This window comes from Equus asinus, chromosome 15 (assembly GCF_041296235.1).
Source record: "Equus asinus isolate D_3611 breed Donkey chromosome 15, EquAss-T2T_v2, whole genome shotgun sequence".
NCBI classification, from domain to species: domain Eukaryota; kingdom Metazoa; phylum Chordata; class Mammalia; order Perissodactyla; family Equidae; genus Equus; species Equus asinus.
Window position 1 is genome coordinate 36,386,014 of NC_091804.1, and position 16,081 is coordinate 36,402,094.

General features: G+C 56.3%; 1 protein-coding gene across 5 annotated transcripts; it reads right to left on the reverse strand.

Moving 5' to 3' along the window:
• Positions 1 to 201: 201 nt before the first annotated feature.
• On the reverse strand, positions 202 to 15,233 carry SLC35C2 (solute carrier family 35 member C2). Of its 5 annotated transcripts, XR_011494658.1 has the most exons (11): positions 15,095 to 15,233; positions 11,075 to 11,458; positions 10,293 to 10,443; positions 9,287 to 9,350; positions 8,621 to 8,693; positions 7,906 to 8,074; positions 7,741 to 7,824; positions 5,333 to 5,508; positions 4,006 to 4,135; positions 3,358 to 3,672; positions 2,739 to 3,227 (listed from the first exon to the last, which is right to left on the reverse strand). XR_011494658.1 is itself a non-coding variant. In XM_070486010.1 (10 exons), exons 2-10 carry the CDS (start codon positions 11,192 to 11,194, stop codon positions 3,539 to 3,541), a joined length of 1,101 nt encoding a protein of 366 aa, XP_070342111.1. In that variant the 5' UTR covers positions 11,195 to 11,458; positions 15,095 to 15,233; the 3' UTR covers positions 202 to 3,538. The 5 variants fall into 5 exon arrangements, 4 of the variants coding, with proteins under 4 accessions (XP_070342111.1, XP_044604068.1, XP_044604066.1 ...); XM_070486010.1 differs by having other exon boundaries at positions 202 to 3,672; XM_044748133.2 differs by having other exon boundaries at positions 202 to 3,672; positions 9,114 to 9,350.
• Positions 15,234 to 16,081: the final 848 nt, after the last annotated feature.

The window sequence follows — 16,081 nt, forward strand, 5'->3', positions numbered from 1 at the left end:
TGCCAGACACCGTCGCAAAGATGGCGTCCTTCAAAGGCCAGGACTCCAATGCCTGCTCCTCTTCTCACCCTGTCACCCAGGCAAGCACATCACATCCTCTTTGCTGACATCTGCTGAGTGGTAATCAGTGAGCACCCAGCACTGTGCTAACTCTTTACACACAATGTGTCATTTCATCTTCATAACAGCTTCATCAGGAGATATGTGTTATTAGTTCTTCTTTATTGACAAGGACATGGGCTCTCTCATGAGGGGATCAGAAACAGGCCCAAGATCACACAGCTAATCATAGGGCCGAGAGGAGATGTGAATCCAATCTGCTGGAGATCCAAGCCTGTGTCCTTAGGAACTATGGTGCTTAACTTCTACGAGCTTAGTGCCCACAGTATGAAACAGGTACAATCAATTCCTAGCTCTCTAGGTTGTCAGAGATTAAACAGCCTATGTGAGAGGCCTAGAGGGTACCCAGTGAATGTCCATTCTGTTCTGCTCCCCATTTCCCTTGTCCCCTGCCTCAGCACTTCCCTGGGTTGGGAGGAAGTGTGGCTGCATTTGCCATCCCTCCAAGGATGAACATCTCCATTCCAAGTTCAGCAGGGTGTCTGGCACGCAGCCAGCGCTCACCGAACACTGTCGACCGAAACAGATGATCTGGGGGTCCCCACCCTCAGTTCTCTGGACTGCAAACTGGGGATGCAACTCAGTCCATCAGCAGTCCATGATGCAGAAAGCTGTAGCAAGCACCACGAAGACAATTCTCTTGGTGCCACGTAACTGTACTCTCAAGCCACTGGGACTTTCAGGTTTTTCTCAGCAGAATGGGGCAGAAACAGATGGAGGCGATCCCCTGAGCCCTCAGGGCTGAGAAGGGTACCAGAACGAAGATGAAGGTATGCCAGGTCCCACCTGATGTCTCAGGTCTCTCCCACAGGCAAACTTCAGCTCGTTCTCATCCTTACCACAACCCCAACTGCGGACACTCTTGTATATTGGGGGCATTAACTCTCCTTCCACCGTAGGCTCCTGGGAGAGGCCGTGGGCAGGTAAGCACTTAAAACTCGAACCTGCAGGTCAGCCCTCCCTCCCGCCTTCCTCCTCTGCAGAAGCCCAGGAGCTGGAGGCTACAGAGGGACAGACACCACAGCCTTGCAGAGACAAGTCACATCTTCAGCTTCCCTCAACCTGTGCAAGCACCGAGTTGCCATGGCGACGGTGCAGCCCTGAGATGCAGTGGCTGCAGACAGCATGGGTGCTTCTAGGGCTCAAAGCCAAGGGTGGACACTGTCTGGCCTGGGAGGCTAGGTGATTGGGCGGGCCAGGTGGGGGAGGAGGAGAGGAGCCCTCCTCTAGGCTTGGCTGGTAATTGCTGCTAACTGAGGGGCTGTCATTGAACCCAATGTGCGGGCGGCGAGGGCCCCCGCTCTGCACCCTGTAATTACCGCACCAGACAGCAGCGCTTGCTCCCTGTGTGGGGAGAGGGGGACAGCGGGGGGCGTAGACAGGAAGCTCTCAGCCACCTGAGCCAGCAGGGCTCTGGCAGGCTCTCCCTGCTGCCCAAGCATCCTGCATCCCAAGCAGCCTCTCCGGCAGAGGCGGGAGGCCCCCCGCCCCTCCTTTCTGCTGGCTCTCCCCACGTCATCCGGTGTGGAGCACAGCTTCCTTTAATCCCAGCCTCTGAGCTTGTGGAATCCAAGGAGGGGCAGAGGTGCAGGAACCAGAGAAGCAGCACCTCAGGGAGGCCCTGTGTCACCCTCCATTTGTGCAAGAAGTCCTCGCTGTGAAGCTGAACTGGGGGCAGATCTTGGTTCTAATTCCTCCTGAGCCCGGAGGCTCTGAGGACCGCAGGCTAGTCACTGTCCCCTCCTGGGCCTCAGTCCCCCGGGCTGTAAGACTGGGAGTGGGACTCAATAATTCTTAAGGATTCTTCTACAGCGAGGATTGGCAAACTACAGCCAGCAAGCCGAATCCTATTTTTGTAAATAGGGTTTCACTGGAACACGGCCCCGCCCCTTTGTTTCCATATCTCTGTCTGTGGCTGCTTTTCTGCTACAATGGCAGACTTGACTAGCTGCGACAGAGACTACGTGGCCCCCAAACAGAAAATATTTACTATCTGGCAGAAAAAGTTTGCCCGCCCGTTTCTAAAGCATTAACATTTTCCTGGACTTAAGAGTGAGCTTTCGTGGCCCCAATCTGATTAGAACAATTCATAACAAGCCCCGTCCTGGTCCCTACCCACAGACACCCACTGTGCTCTTCCAAGGACCCCTGCCTGCACGTGGACAGCGGTGGCAGGTGGGCAGTTTGAGAGCCGCAGCATGGTGCAATGGCGCCACCTGCTGTGAGAGCCTAAAAGCACTTCTGTCTGGAAGGACTCGGCCCCACGGCCCAGCAGCTCTCCCAACGCAGGGGAGGCAGCTCTCAGCAGCAGGCCTGGCCTCAGAAGATTCGCCCCTCACAGCCGGGATCCCGGCCCCTCCCTCCCCCATTTCATAAAGAAGGCTGCAGTCTAGAGGGGCGGCATGACTTGTCCAAGGCAGGTGAGCGCAAGGCCCTGGTCCCAGAGGCCAATAAACCCTTCTATACATGTTCTGTGGACACACACGCGGGCACACAGACCTGGCCATGCACCCTAGCTCGGTGCTCATTTAGGGTCTGGGTTCCATGCCTGCTGAAAGGATTTTCAAAATAAACATTTACATAACATTCAAGCTGTTACCAATATTGACTCAATCTTCAGAACAACTCTAAGTAATTATTATCCCGTTTTACAGATGAAAGGACTGTGATATAGAGAGGTTAAGTAATTTGCTCAAGGTCACACAGCTGGTGACAGGATTCAAATCCAGGCTGTGAAAGTATTAAAGTCCCCAGAATACTCAGTACATATTTTTTTCCCGCCTGCAGGTGTGGTGAGGCCCCAAGGAAGGGCACCAGGACTCAAAGAGGAGCACAAGACATGTGGGAGGTCTAGGGTATGACCAGCGATCTGAAGCAGGCCCCAGGCACAGAAGGAAGGGGAGAGGCCAGGCCCACACCGCCCCTCCCTGGCCCCACACCTCCAGGCAACGGAAGGTGGCCAGTGGACCGTAAACCCTTTATTTCCAAACTATAAATAGATCTGCTGAGAAAAGCTGCTCTCCAGGTGATGAGGCCCCAGTCTCTCCAGCTCCCCTTCCGAACCGCTCTGCAGTCCAAAGGCAGTCCCCTTAGAAACCTGTTTGCCTCTGAAAGCACAGGCTTGGCTATCAGAGCCTGGCAGGCAGTCGAGAAAAACAGCCCCTCCCTTCTCCCGCTGCGACCCCAGCACAGCTTGGGCCCCAGTCCAGCCAGGTCCCTGGCTAGCCCCGTGCTCACCTCTGCCTCACCAACTCCCTGACCCAGCCCCAGCACGTGGTCAGGTGCCATCTGAGGCCCAGCCTGCGAGTCTCCAGTCCACCGCTTCTCCGGCTGCTATGAGGAGCCACCTGGGGCCCCAAGCTGCCGTTGGGTGTGAGCACCCCGGAGTGGCCTGCTTCCACGCTGGTCCCCTGGCTGGTCACTGCTGCCTCTGGGCCACAAAGTACTCTTCCTCCTCCTCATATTCATCCTCCCCTGGCTGGCTGCTCCGGAGCAGCAGCTCCAGGTCAGGGTTGGAGCCCAGCCCCTTCAAAGGTTTAGGGCTGCCATCACCTGGGGATAAAGAGAGACCAGTTACAGACCCACTAATGGTTTTCTCGGTGCGCCCTGATGTGGGTGTGTGCTGCGTCACCCAGGCCCCCATGCAGCCCCCCACCCACTCCCTGGAAATGACCCATGTCTTCTCGGAGGAGTGGGGCCGAAGAATCACCAGGCATACTTCCTGAATTAGAGGAGCAGCCAACGCAGGGGCGGCTGAACTGTGCCGACAGCCACCAGGCTGGAACTGCTTTGGGGAAGTCAAGAGACACCTGCCTCTTCCTGGTAGGGCTGGGTCGCAGGGAGAATGCCGCCAGAGCACAGGCCTGGGAAGGGGCTCCGGCTCACCTCGGGAGTGCAGAGCTTTGAGGGCGACGTGCAGGGATATTCCCGAAAGGCAGAGGGCGAAGCCCAGCCAGTTCAGGAGGCTGATCTGATCGCCCAGCAGATGCGCCGCCAACAGCAAAGTGCAGACTTCCTGCAGACAGAGAAGCAGGAAGGGGAGTGATCAGCAGGAGGCAGCGGCTCCTTTGCAAGGAGGGTAGAGGGCAGGGGCACTGGGCCCCCCCAGGACAGAGCCAGAGCTGCCGAGACTCCTGGGGCCGCCGGGGCAGGCTGGCCTGCAAGGCAAAGAGGAAGGCCTCTCCAAGCTCAGAGGACCAGGCCCGCCTGTAACGCCTTCCTCCCTTTGTATCACTGAGATGCAACAAAGGAGGTGCTTTTCATAGAATTCCGTCAGGATTAAAACGCAAATGGCACCCAGGGCTGGGAGCCCGGGTATCAGCCCACGGCCATGTCCACAGGCATAAGGGCCAGCTGCCCTTCCAGAAGGCACGTACAGATGGAGAGGCCTCAGCTGCCACGGAAGAATGCAGCGTCACCCTGGGCTCTACAGGACACACACTGGTCACGGGGTTCTTCACAGACAGCGGCTGCAAACAGGACTGGTGAGAGGATTCATTCTTAGAACCACAGCTTATGCCTCGTCATTTGGTTGGCAACTGGAAGACCCTTGGGGAGACCTATATTTCCGGTATTAAGAATATTGCTCCACTATCAGTGTCTGCCTGGTCCAAGAGAAAACTCCCTCCACGGCCCTGAGCAGGGAGGAGAGATGGGGTGGGTAGGGCAGGGGAGAAGTGACGACAGGAGAGGGCAAGAGTGCAGACAGTGGCAGGAGGCAGGATTGGCAAACACAGGGCCCTTGTAACGTAACTATCCCTTACTGGGCCCATGGCAGACACTGCCGATCGATCACGAAACTCTTTACTGCTGAGTCTGCGTGGGGGATTCTCAGCCCATGGCTCCAGGCCGCTGCCAAATGACCAGAGTTGGCACTTGTGGTAAAATGCAAACGGGACCCAGGCTTGGTGCAGTCAGACCTGGCTTTGAATCCCATCTCGGCCACCTCCTAGCTGTGTATCCTTGGGTAGGAGCAGCACTTCATCTGTCTCCCCAGCTGTGAACCGGGGGTGACCATCCCCAGCTCACGGGGCTGCAGGGATGATGGGAGGGGATACAGATGAGAACATGGCACTTCGCACCCTAACTAGGCACTTCCGTCTCTTCTCTGCAGGGCCCTGGGGTGCAGGAATTGGGATGCAAGCTGCTGTTGAGAAACACCGTTAGGGGGCTCCCCTCTAAGACAGGACGGGGGTCACCTCTGAGTCTGTACCTTAAAAATGCCAGCAATGGAGAGAGTGAGGCTGGAAGTTCTGGAGACCAGGAGGAACTCAGAGAAGCCCAGACCAAAGGCGAGAATCCCGCCAAGGAAGAGGCTCCCAAGTACCCGCAGGAGCAGCCCTGTGTCCTGGAAACGGAAGATTTTCTCAGATGTGGACAAATGGAGACCTGAAAGCAATGGGGGGAGAGAGCGGGAGGCTGCGTCCTGGGTGTGCCCGCCCAGCAGCCTTAGCAACCCCACCCAGCAACAGAGGGAGATGTGGCACTGCGGCAGGGCACACCTGCTGCCTGTCTGAGGCCCTGAGGAAAAGGAAGGGAGGTGAGAGTCCCACGCAGATGGCCTGGGACTTGGGGAAACCGGGGAAGCGGTGATGGCTGCCAGAGGTCCTCGCAGGGAGTGATGGGGAGGGCTTTCGAGCCTCCGGGTTCAGGAGAGGGAGTGGCATGGCAGAGAACATCGGAGGAAGCACCCTGCTCCTTCATGGTGGTCACCCTCGCGTCTCTGTGGGGGAGGGTGGAGGATTTTGCAGCTGTGATAACCACTGGGCCAAAGAGAGATGGGACAACCCATCAAGTGAGGACCCTGATGACACCCTGGGCCCCTTGGGGAGTCCCCTGCTCTGAATTTCAGGGGGGGCCACCTATACACAGGGATGAAGCTCTATCCTTACAAACCTTCTCCATTTTAATCCAGGTCTGGCTATCATGTAGCCGTGAGACTTGGCCAAGACATGCCTCCTTTCTGGACCATAGTTCCCCCGCTGATGAAAGGAGAGCACTGGGACTAGACAGAGTTTCTCAAACGCACAGTGTAATTTGATGAACAGTTCTCAACAACACACACACACACAGATGTATGACAGAAGCCATGGTCCCGTTTCAGACACCCACTCAGGCATCCACATACCAAATTTTGCTTAGACTTCCAGAGGATTCTTGGCCCTCTAGCACTGCCCATCTGAGAGAAAGGCCCACTGGTGTTATCGGCAGGGCGAGGTGAGCCCCCAGCAAGGCACAACAGAGACGACGGTGGGAGCCGGGGGCTGGCCGAGTACTTTTGAGAGTTTTGGAGGAAAGCACCAAAGAAATGCAGAGTGACAGGCCTCCCCAGGCAAAGAGCCTTACGATATAGGACATCTTGTCTGCTGCTGGGCTCAGCAGTACTGCAAAGGCGTCGGCAAATTGAAGGGAATTTGGGGAAGAGCAACATAAGTAATGAAGGTGCTTGGGGGATTAATTTACCAGAAAAGATTAAAGCAGCTAAGTCCGTGCGGCTTTGCTAAGTGATGACTACCAGGGGCTTTGGATGTGGGTTTGCAGAGATGGGGAACGGTGTCAACGCTGAGCGGGCGGGAAAGTGCGGTGTTTGGTACAGGAGGGCTTAATGAAGGAATGGGGAGAGATTTTAAAAAGGACAAAAATGAAGCTGCAGAACGGAAGTCTCCTGGACAACGGGGCTGCAGAATAATTTCCTCAGAGAGGTTCGTGACGCTTCACTGCTTGAAACTTAAATGGATGTGGGACAGAATTCTCTGTAACGACCCTGAGGACAGAAGGGACTCTGGGAAGAAGGATAAACAGACAAGGGACAGAGACCAATCCCACAACATGGGAGAAGGAAGGTGGTGCCGCACCTCCCAGCCTAGATGATTCTCCCTGCCTCTCCTCTTCTCCGGGAGATGACAGCAGAGGGGACTGCTGACCTGCCGAGGCTCCTGTGCCCCGGCCCCTGGCCCCCCCACCCAGAAGCACACACTGAGCACACAGCTGAACGCCTGAACCTAGTTTCCACTTCCTGGGACACCCCACCCCATCAGCCTGTCAAAATCCCATTCATCCTCCAAAGGACATCGTCTGGGAAGCCTTTGTGACTTGCCTTTCCACTCTACCACCCCGAAACACTCCATGACCCCTGCTCCTTCTAGGAGACAGAATGCATAATGGTTAAGAGGGGGACTCTGGAGCCAGCTGCTGGATCCAAATTCAGGCTTGTTTCTGAGCCATGAGACCTTGGGCAAGGTTATCTTTACTTCTCTCTGCCTCAGTTCCTTTCACATCCAAGATGGGGATTATAATAGTACCACCACACAGGGTTTGGGGGGTATTAGAGGCGTTGGCATGTTAAAAATGATTGGAAGAGCCCTGGCATACCCTCAGGGCCGTGCGGTCACTGTCATCACTGTCTGCTGTATTTCATATACACTCCTTACACAGCATTTATCACACTGGATTCTAGACGTTTGGTTTAAGTGTCTGTCCAGCCCCCAAACCAGGCACTGCCAGGGGAGGGGGCACAGTTTTAATCTCTGTAACCTCTGCTGCCACCACAGTGCTGGGCTCAGAGCAGAGACTGGGGGTCCATTGTACTGAGATACCCCTGAGGTGGACAACCCAACGTACCTTCAAATATGGCAAAGAGAGGGAAAAGCCCCAGAAACATGAGTGGCTGCAGGTGGAACATGGTGTCAATGGGGTTCTGGAGCCCTGCAGAATGGGGAGATGGGTGAGCCCTCAGGCTTGGCCTGGCCTGCCTCCACCCCGCCTGGTGCCCGGCCCCTCTCTCACCAAGTTCTGCTTTCTGCAGGAGCATCTGGGTGAGGGTCCAGCGAATGCCACCGATGAACGAGGCCCCCAGCACCAAGGCAAAGCCCTCCACGTTGAACTGCGTGGACTTGTAGGTGAACATGAAGAGGCCCCCAGCGATGAGAAGGACCACCAGGACCAGCGCCGCTCGCTATTAGGATGGAGAGCAGGGGTAACTAACTTGGGGGTCTCGAGTTCATCATACCTGGAGTTTGGGGTCAGCAGCCATCTCGGATGCCCTTGGGCAAGAAACCCTTCTACCTCCCCCTCCCGGGGGTCCTGCCAGCTCCTTCCTGTCAATGTATGTAGGGTTTACGTTTAGCCGGCATGTACCCACCATGGCTACCTGATCTAACACACTGCACTGCTCTCCCATGGCTGTCCCAGGTCCCATGCCCTCCCCTGGACCCAGCACACAAAGGGCTACTGCCTCACACAGCAGGGAGCCCCCAGGACCCGGCTCCACCTGGCCCCTGTCCTTGAATTCTTTCTCCTTTTGTCATTACCCCTGCCATATCAGTTTCTAAATATTCTCAGTAGTGCCCTGTGTCTAGGTCCTTCCTCACCAACAGGAGGTACTGCCACCTGGGCTGGGCTTGTCTCCTTGTCACACACAGTGACAAGCCACTGCTCAGACTCCCCTTTATTCTTAGCATCTGCGGGAGCAGGAGGGTCAAAAGGGAAGCTGAGGCCTCACCAGCTCCTCCAGCTTGAAGATCAGAGAGAAGATCAAGATGAAGAGGACGGCTGAGGATTTGGTCATTGTGTACCTGGAAGCAAAAATTGCCCAGAATGCACCGGTGTAGCCCGGGCTCAGACTCACCACCAAGAAAGGGGCCCACAGCACAACCAGGGCAGCAGGCTCTGCTCAGAGCAGCAGGTGAGGTGGGCGCAGAAGACCAGAGGAAGGCGGCCTGAGTCGTCTGGGCTGCCCCACAACCTCTATCTGCCTACTCCTCAGTGGAGACCAGGAGGAGCGAGGAAGGTGAGGGAAGGCAGGGACTATGCTCTCTGAAGCACAGAATCAGAGAGATTCCTAACCGCTAGGCCTGCCCCTCCGGGCGGCTGCATGCCCTGCACACCGGTCAGTGCCCCTTCTCCCCGGCCATGGCTGTCACCGCTGTTTGAGCCCCTGGCTTCCCCAGGCCACCTGGGAGGCAGGCACAGCATCCCCTCTGTGCAGGGCTTACGGAAGAGGCTGGCGACTTCCTGGAGAGATGCTGGGTGCCGGGTAAGAGCTGAGAGAGCAAGGGCTGGTCCCAGAGAGTGGTGTAGTGGCTGGCCCGCCGGCCGGTGCAGAAACAGCCGGCTGGACACAGAGCTCGAGGCTGCAGGAAGGCGGCGGGGTGGGGCCGGTACTCACAGTGAGACGGTGATGTAGAGGAAGCTCCAGTTGGACAAGCCCACGTCAAGCGCCGTCGCCAATGCTGTGGAGACAGGGGCCCCACCGGCCACAGCCGGGGCAGGCAGCACAGGTGGGCCAGGTGCCCCTGCTCTGCCCTGCACACCCCAGCTTTCTCTGGGGCCCTTGGGCCTTCCTTTCTACCCAGCAACTAGAGGGTTAACTGTTGGCCAAAAAAAGCACGTGGTGTGCTCTAGCATTAGGGCTGCAGTCCACTCTGGTTGGCTGGGGCCTGTCTCGTTCCCACTTGTCAAATATTTTGAACATCCCCTTGATGAGATATTAATGGGGTATTAATCTGATCCTGTAGCTTCCTTACTGGAAAGTCTTTGGAGTGGCTCCCATTTGCCTCAGGATAAAACACACACTCCTCACGAGGACCCGGCCCTCCGGGATCCGACTGCAGCCTCTCACCAACGCTGAGTTCCCAGCATCCCGAGACTCTCTCAGTTCCCCTTCAGACCTCCACACCACTAAACCTCTCCCAGCCACACAGGTGCTGGCCCCTCCCAGGACCGGCCCGTTTCACTCACCCTCCAGGCCTCAGCCCACTCAGCCCTTGCTGTGGGAAACCCTCCCCACCCAGCCGCCCACCTGCACCTTGGCGAGTTCCCCTCCTCCGTGCTCCATGGTGCCCCCCATCGCCCTCACCACAGCACGGCGAGGGGCGGGACCCTGCACTCTGCTCACTACTGCCCCCAGGCCCCAGCAGGAGGCTCCCGGAACCACAAGGCCACTGCTGCATCAGAGCTTTTTCTGGGTGTGCGTGGGGGGAGTGGGAAGATGGGAAGCACGTAACAGGCAGAAGCGGGGGAGGGGGAGGAGGCTGGCAGGGAAGAGTGAAGCAGGGGGAGAGGGCCTAAACTTCAAGCCACGAAGGCAGCTTCCTTTTGTTCTCGGCCTCTGGCTTTCCCAGCAACTCTCCTCTCCAGTGGGCCGGCCCCACGGCCCGCCCCAGGGCACATACCTGTCGGAGCCACTCTTCTGAGGTAGTCAGTCCAGCTCAGCACCACACGGGCCCTGTGGCTGGAGCACTGCACCAGGGCCCTGGACAGGGCAGAGAACAGGAAGATCACGGCCAGGTGCAGCATGGTCATGAAGAGGGGGAAGTGGAAGCTCTGTGTGGAGAACACAGCTCACAGCCCAGGTGCGGTTTACAGCCCGGCCTCTGCCTCCTTCTTCCCTCCTCGCCTCTGGCTGGTGGCCGTGGGGCTAATTTCGTGGTTCACCAGGGCTCTGCAGTGTGCGAGGGGCTTTCACCCACATTAGAATCGCTTGGGATGAGAGCCTATGAGTCCAAGTTCTGGAGGTCACACGGAGAGCAGGTGGCAGACCGGGGGTCAGTCGTAGCAGGGTGCTGTCCACCTCTTCAACAGGCCTGTAGCTACCTGCTCCAGCCCCTCCCCAGCGCCCCTCCCCAGCCAGCAGCCAGTGTGGGCCAGTAGGGCTGTGCCAATTCTTAAAATACTGAACGATTTCTCTACCGGATGGGAAAAAGCTGCTGCGAAAGCCTCCTGCTTTGCCCAGCCCACCCTCAGGGTCTCCCCCTTTCCCGATTCCCCTCGACCCCAGCATTGAAGGGGAACCCCTGGTGTGGCAGGAATTAGGGCCCTGTCCCATCACTGGCGTGACTGACTGGCTTCCAGTCTGACTGGCTGAAGCCTGGCCTTCCTGCTGTGAAACTTTAGGGGCACTGCAGCCACAGCCACCTCCCCGCCCGCCCCCTGCACCTCAAGGCCTCCGAGGTACCTTCGTCAGCCATTTGTTGTAGAAGGTGATGCCGATGGAGAAGCAGTAGTAGAGGAGGACCAGCCCCAGCGTCAACATCGCCTTCCACACAAAGGCCACTTCGAGGGCCCACCTCCCCATCAGTGGAAGCTGCAACTTCTAGCTCCGGGTCAGTGGGGGCAGGCCGCTCTCCCGAAGACAGCCCGCAGGAAGAGCCGGTTGAGCTGGCTCAGGCCTTTCAACAAGAACGTCTCCTGCTGGCTAGAGCAGTTCTCTTCTTCTCCATGATTCGGAATGGTCAACAGAGCCCCAGGCGGAGTCCTCACCTAAGGGGCTGGTGGCTCGAGTCGACCCTCTCCATGATTAGTAACTGGAGGCAGGGCTCACAGGTCCCCAGGTCTAAGGCTGGAAGGATAAAAAGGCAGCTCTGGTGGCACGCGCAGAGTGAGGGCTGTCTGACTACCCATCCCCATCCCATGCCATCCTCACTCCACAGGGAGCAGATCAGAGCAGAGAGGACACCAGGAAGGAGCCCACACCCAGCACAGGCACTCAGAGCTCCCGGGCACGTCCATTCTCTCGAGGCCTCAAGCTGTTCTCCATGAATTGCCACAAAAGTGACCTTTTAAAAGTGTAAATCTGATCATGTCAGCTCAGATGCTAGCCCTTCGGTGGTTTCCAGTGCGCTTATGATGAAGACCAGAAACCCTTCCCGCGGCTAAGAAGCTCCACGCCCGCCCGAGGCTCACGGGCCGCCTTTCAATTCCCCAAACACCCTAGGCTCTTTCCCGCCACCTAAGGAACTGAATGCTCTGCCCGCCCTCGTGCCTCTCTTCGCTCCCACTCATCTTCAGCTCAGCTGTCGCTTCCTCAGGGGCCCCCCATGAGTCCCCCTGGGTTTCGGGCTGCTCTCACGGCTCCCTACTTGTGCAGGTGTGATGATTTGAGTGGAAGGCTGTGTGCTCCCTGAGGACATGTCCACCATGTCCATGTTAGCCTTACGCTCACCCGGCACATTTAAGTTCTCCATGTGGTTTGATGACTCAAGGCAAGACAGCGGGCACGTGATTTTCAGGGGACTGATCTGGTCTTTAAGATGTTAAAAATGGACCACGAAACTGACACCTACCTCGCAGCAGCCTCTAACAACCACTCCCATAGAGCCGGGGCCTCCCCAGGGGCTTGCCAAACTAAACCGCTCCCTGCCTCCCTATCAATCAGTCAACTGTAATGAATGCCCAGAGCATGCCAGGCTCCAGGAAGACCAGGCTGACCGGGTCCAGTTATTCCACCTACTGCTTCATCCTCATGTCCTTCCTCCTCCATCTCTTCCTTTGAAACGTTCCCACCTTGCTGAAATGCCACCTCTTTCTTGAAGCCTTCCTAGAATATCTGATCAGACATTCTCCTACTCCCCCCCCCCCCCCCCAGTCCTTTCTGAAGGGAGTAATCACCTTCAGTTTTCTACTCTGGAATCTGGGTTATCATTTCCCCTCCCCCAAGGCAAACTGTGAGCTGGCGAAAGACTCTGCCCAAGGACAATGGTTCTCTTCAGGGGAACTCTGGGAACCTGTGGTGCTGTTTTGGGCAGACATTCCTAGCTTTTGGTGAGTGCAGACTATGAGGGAGATAGTCCACATAACTAAAAATTGTTCGGCACTCTGCATGACTTTGACATTCCTGTAGGTGAAAGATCTGCTTATAATTACCGAACCTAAAACCCAACTGTTCTACATGTAACAGAACAGTTTTTCCACTGTTCTACTAGGCACTAAAATTTCCAAGAATACACTTACCATTTACACTGGGGGGGGGGGGGGATTGGACTGTTTTTGATAAAAGGGTACCACGAGTTCCCGGTTTAGAAAACCCACACTATGTACAGCAACGGCACTCGTGGTTTTCGAGCTACAGGAGTCTGCACTGCGGCTGTCACATTTCCAGAGGTTCTACAGGGGAAAGTGGTGAAAGCATCAACTGCTTCACTGTGACTCCCAGTGTCCTTGTGCCCAGGAACTTACATACGGAAACACATTTTATTTTATTGTCAATTACTTTCCTTTTATTTCTCTTTTATTTAATGGTTAGGGCATCGTCAATTTTTTAGAAAGTATACATAGGCAGTATTTATTAACCATAAGTCTCATTTTAGGATAGGAAGGGAGGTTTGTTAATGAAATATTTGTCATTAAAAAGAGGATGCTGTATCCAATGGGTTGAGAACCACTATGCTATGCGACCTGATGCGGTCCCATTCCTGGGAATGTCTCCATTAAGCTGACACCTCCCTAACGTGCCTCTCTCCCTCAGACCTCCCCATGAACCCCAGAAGAATACCCTACTGCCAACTTGTCCCTTCCCAACCTGCTCTTCTTCCCACCTCAGCCAGTGGCAACACCATTCACCTAGTTGCTTAGGCCAAGAACACTGTTCTCATCCTTGACTGCACTCTCTCCCTCAGCCCATATTCAATCAACAAAGGCTGTCAGCTCTACTTTCAAAATCACCCCCAATATGATCACATCTCGCCACCTCCACCACCACCATCTGAGCCACCGCCCTCCTTCCCCCACACGATGCATTAGTCTCCTAAATGGTACTCTCTGCTTCTCCCTACAAGAGCAGATGGTGGAGCACACGAGCTCTATCTTAATCCTCACCTTGAGTAATCTCATCCCATCCAACTGATATGCCCATGATTTCTGAATTCTTTCCACGAGCCCTCAGCTCTTCTGTGAGCTCCCATTTAGCACATCTAACTGCCTATCTGGTAGCTCCACTCATGATATCTGAACTTTCAGTGCCCCAAGATTTCTTTTTTTTTTTTTTTAATGTAGAGAGTGATGAGTTCTGGTTGGGTCACAGTAGCGAGGCAGTCTTTTAAGAAGCATAGAAAGCTTTCAGGATTTCTTTTTTTTTTTTTTTTGCTGGGAAAGATTTGCTCTGAGCTAACATCTGTTGCCACCCTTCCTGTCTTTTTTTTTTTCCTCCCCAAAGGCCAGTACATAGTTGTATACTCTAGTTGTAGGTCCTTCTAGTTCTTCTATATGAGCTGCTACCACAGCATGGCTACTGACAGATGAGTGGTGCAGTTGGGTGCAGGGACCCAACTGGCTGCCAAAGTGGAGCGTGCTGAACTTCAACCACTAGGCCATGAGGGCTGGCTCCAAGCAGATTTCTTAATTCATGCCTCCAACCTATCCCGAAATCATTAGTAAGTGCCAGCATAATACATCTGGTTGTTTAAGTCTAAACCCCCAAATCAACAACAAAGTCATCCCAGACAACTCCATCCCTCCGTCCACAAATCCTGCCCCGTCAGTTCCACCTCCAACATATTTCTTGACCCACTAACTTTTCTTCACCTCCACTTTGCCATCACAGTCTAAGCCACAATTATCTTTCACCCACTGGACACCTAACTGGTGTTCCCGCTTCCTCCCCTCCACCAACCCGGAGCACAAGCAGCAGGGACACGCCTTAGGCACAGACAGCAGACCCTGCCCTCACAGGGCTAATCCTATCCCCCCTGCCTCCCCCGCACCTTGCAGGCCCACCAGGAAGGCCTCTGCCGACCACCTCATTCTCCCAGCACCGCTCCAGCACTTGCCACGCCGGCCCTGGCCGTTTGTCAAGCACCTCGAGCCTGCGTCCTTCTTTGCACTTGCTGTTCCCTCTGCCTAGCACACTGTTCCGCAGACCTCCGCTCGGCGGAACTCTCCCGGAGGGCCCCCTCCTCCCCGGCGGGACCCCTCCCACCCCCGCTCGCTGCCTCGTTTGCCCACGCGTCTCCTGCCCGCCCCCGCTCCCACCCCACGGCGGGAGGCGGCCTCTCCGCGGGCAGGGCCGTGGCGGCGGATCCCCGAGGGGTCCAGGCCCGGCCCGGCGGGGCGCTCGGAAAATGCCGCGGGAGCCCGCAGCGGGCGGCCGAGGAGGAGCGAGGGGGTCCCAGGCCCCTGCACAGCGCGGCCCCCGCGACCCGGCCCTCCCCGCCCCGCCCCGCCCCCGGGAGCGCGGAAGCCCCGCCGCGCGCCCACTCGCCTCGGCCGCGGCCCGGGACCCTCCTGCCGGAAGTGCGAGGCCGGGCGCCCCCGCGGGGGGAGCACTTCCGCTGGCAGCCGCTGCGGGGCGGGGCCTCCCGCGCTGTAGGCCAGGGCTCGGCGTGGCGCGTCCTCCCGGGAGCCCCTGGAGCCCCGCGCTTGCGCCCCGACTTGCTGTGGTCGTTTGTCTCCTGCGCTTGGGCAGGGCCTCGCTCTGGAGCCCCGGCGCCTGCTCCAAAGCCGTGCGCCCCGCGGGGCCCAGAAAATAGTCTCTTTACTGCTGTTGAACACGTTAAGCATTTACCTATGTGCAACCCAGTGCTGGGGAGCCTTGGAACGAACCACAAAGAAAAATCTCTTATAGGATTTTTCCTTCTGGACCTTAAGCCAGCTGGAGAGTGATGGCAAGTCAGGGGCATTCATTTTAGGACTTAGAAGATCCATGGGAAGTAATGATTATAACAAACATTTGTGAAACATTTTCTCTGTGCCTGAAACTTTATGAGAATGATTTCCATTTCAGTAGGTCGAATGCGGGGAGAGGGTCCCAGACCGAGGAAATAAGGAGTGGACAAGAAGACTGAGCTTGGCTTGGAGTCCAGTTGTTCATACGCAGAGTCACCAAAAACGTAGACAAGAGGTAGGCTTCAGTGGTCCCAAAAATGGCAGCTAGGGAGTTCACATCTTATTCATCTTGTAGGGTGGAGTAAAAGGCAGAGCCTGCAGACAGAGAGAACCATTAGGAGGCCAGGGCGGGCTAGGGTTGCAGACTGAGGCCCAGTTGGGGCTTTTTGCCTTTGGTTTTCGGCCCCTCCTGGGCTCTCTGGCTCAAAAACTAGCTGTAGACAGGATCCTCTGCAAGTGACTCGGCTGGGCTCCCCGGCCCCTATGAACAGAAGGCTCAAGGCCAGAGTGAAAGCAGTGCATTACCCAAACCCCTGCTCCGTGCCACTGCCAGCTGGTATCACGCAGGCGTTAGTTCATTTAA

Coding starts and splice junctions, on each gene's coding strand:
- SLC35C2 (XM_070486010.1), bottom strand. CDS start 11,194: ATGGGGAGGTGGGCCCTCGAAGTGGCCTTTGTGTGGAAGGCGATGTTG. Junction 9,351..10,292: donor CAGAAGAGTGGCTCCGACAG/GTATGTGCCCTG, acceptor CTGTCTCCACAG/CATTGGCGACGGCGCTTGAC. Junction 3,673..4,005: donor CAAAGCTCTGCACTCCCGAG/GTGAGCCGGAGC, acceptor CTTTATCCCCAG/GTGATGGCAGCCCTAAACCT.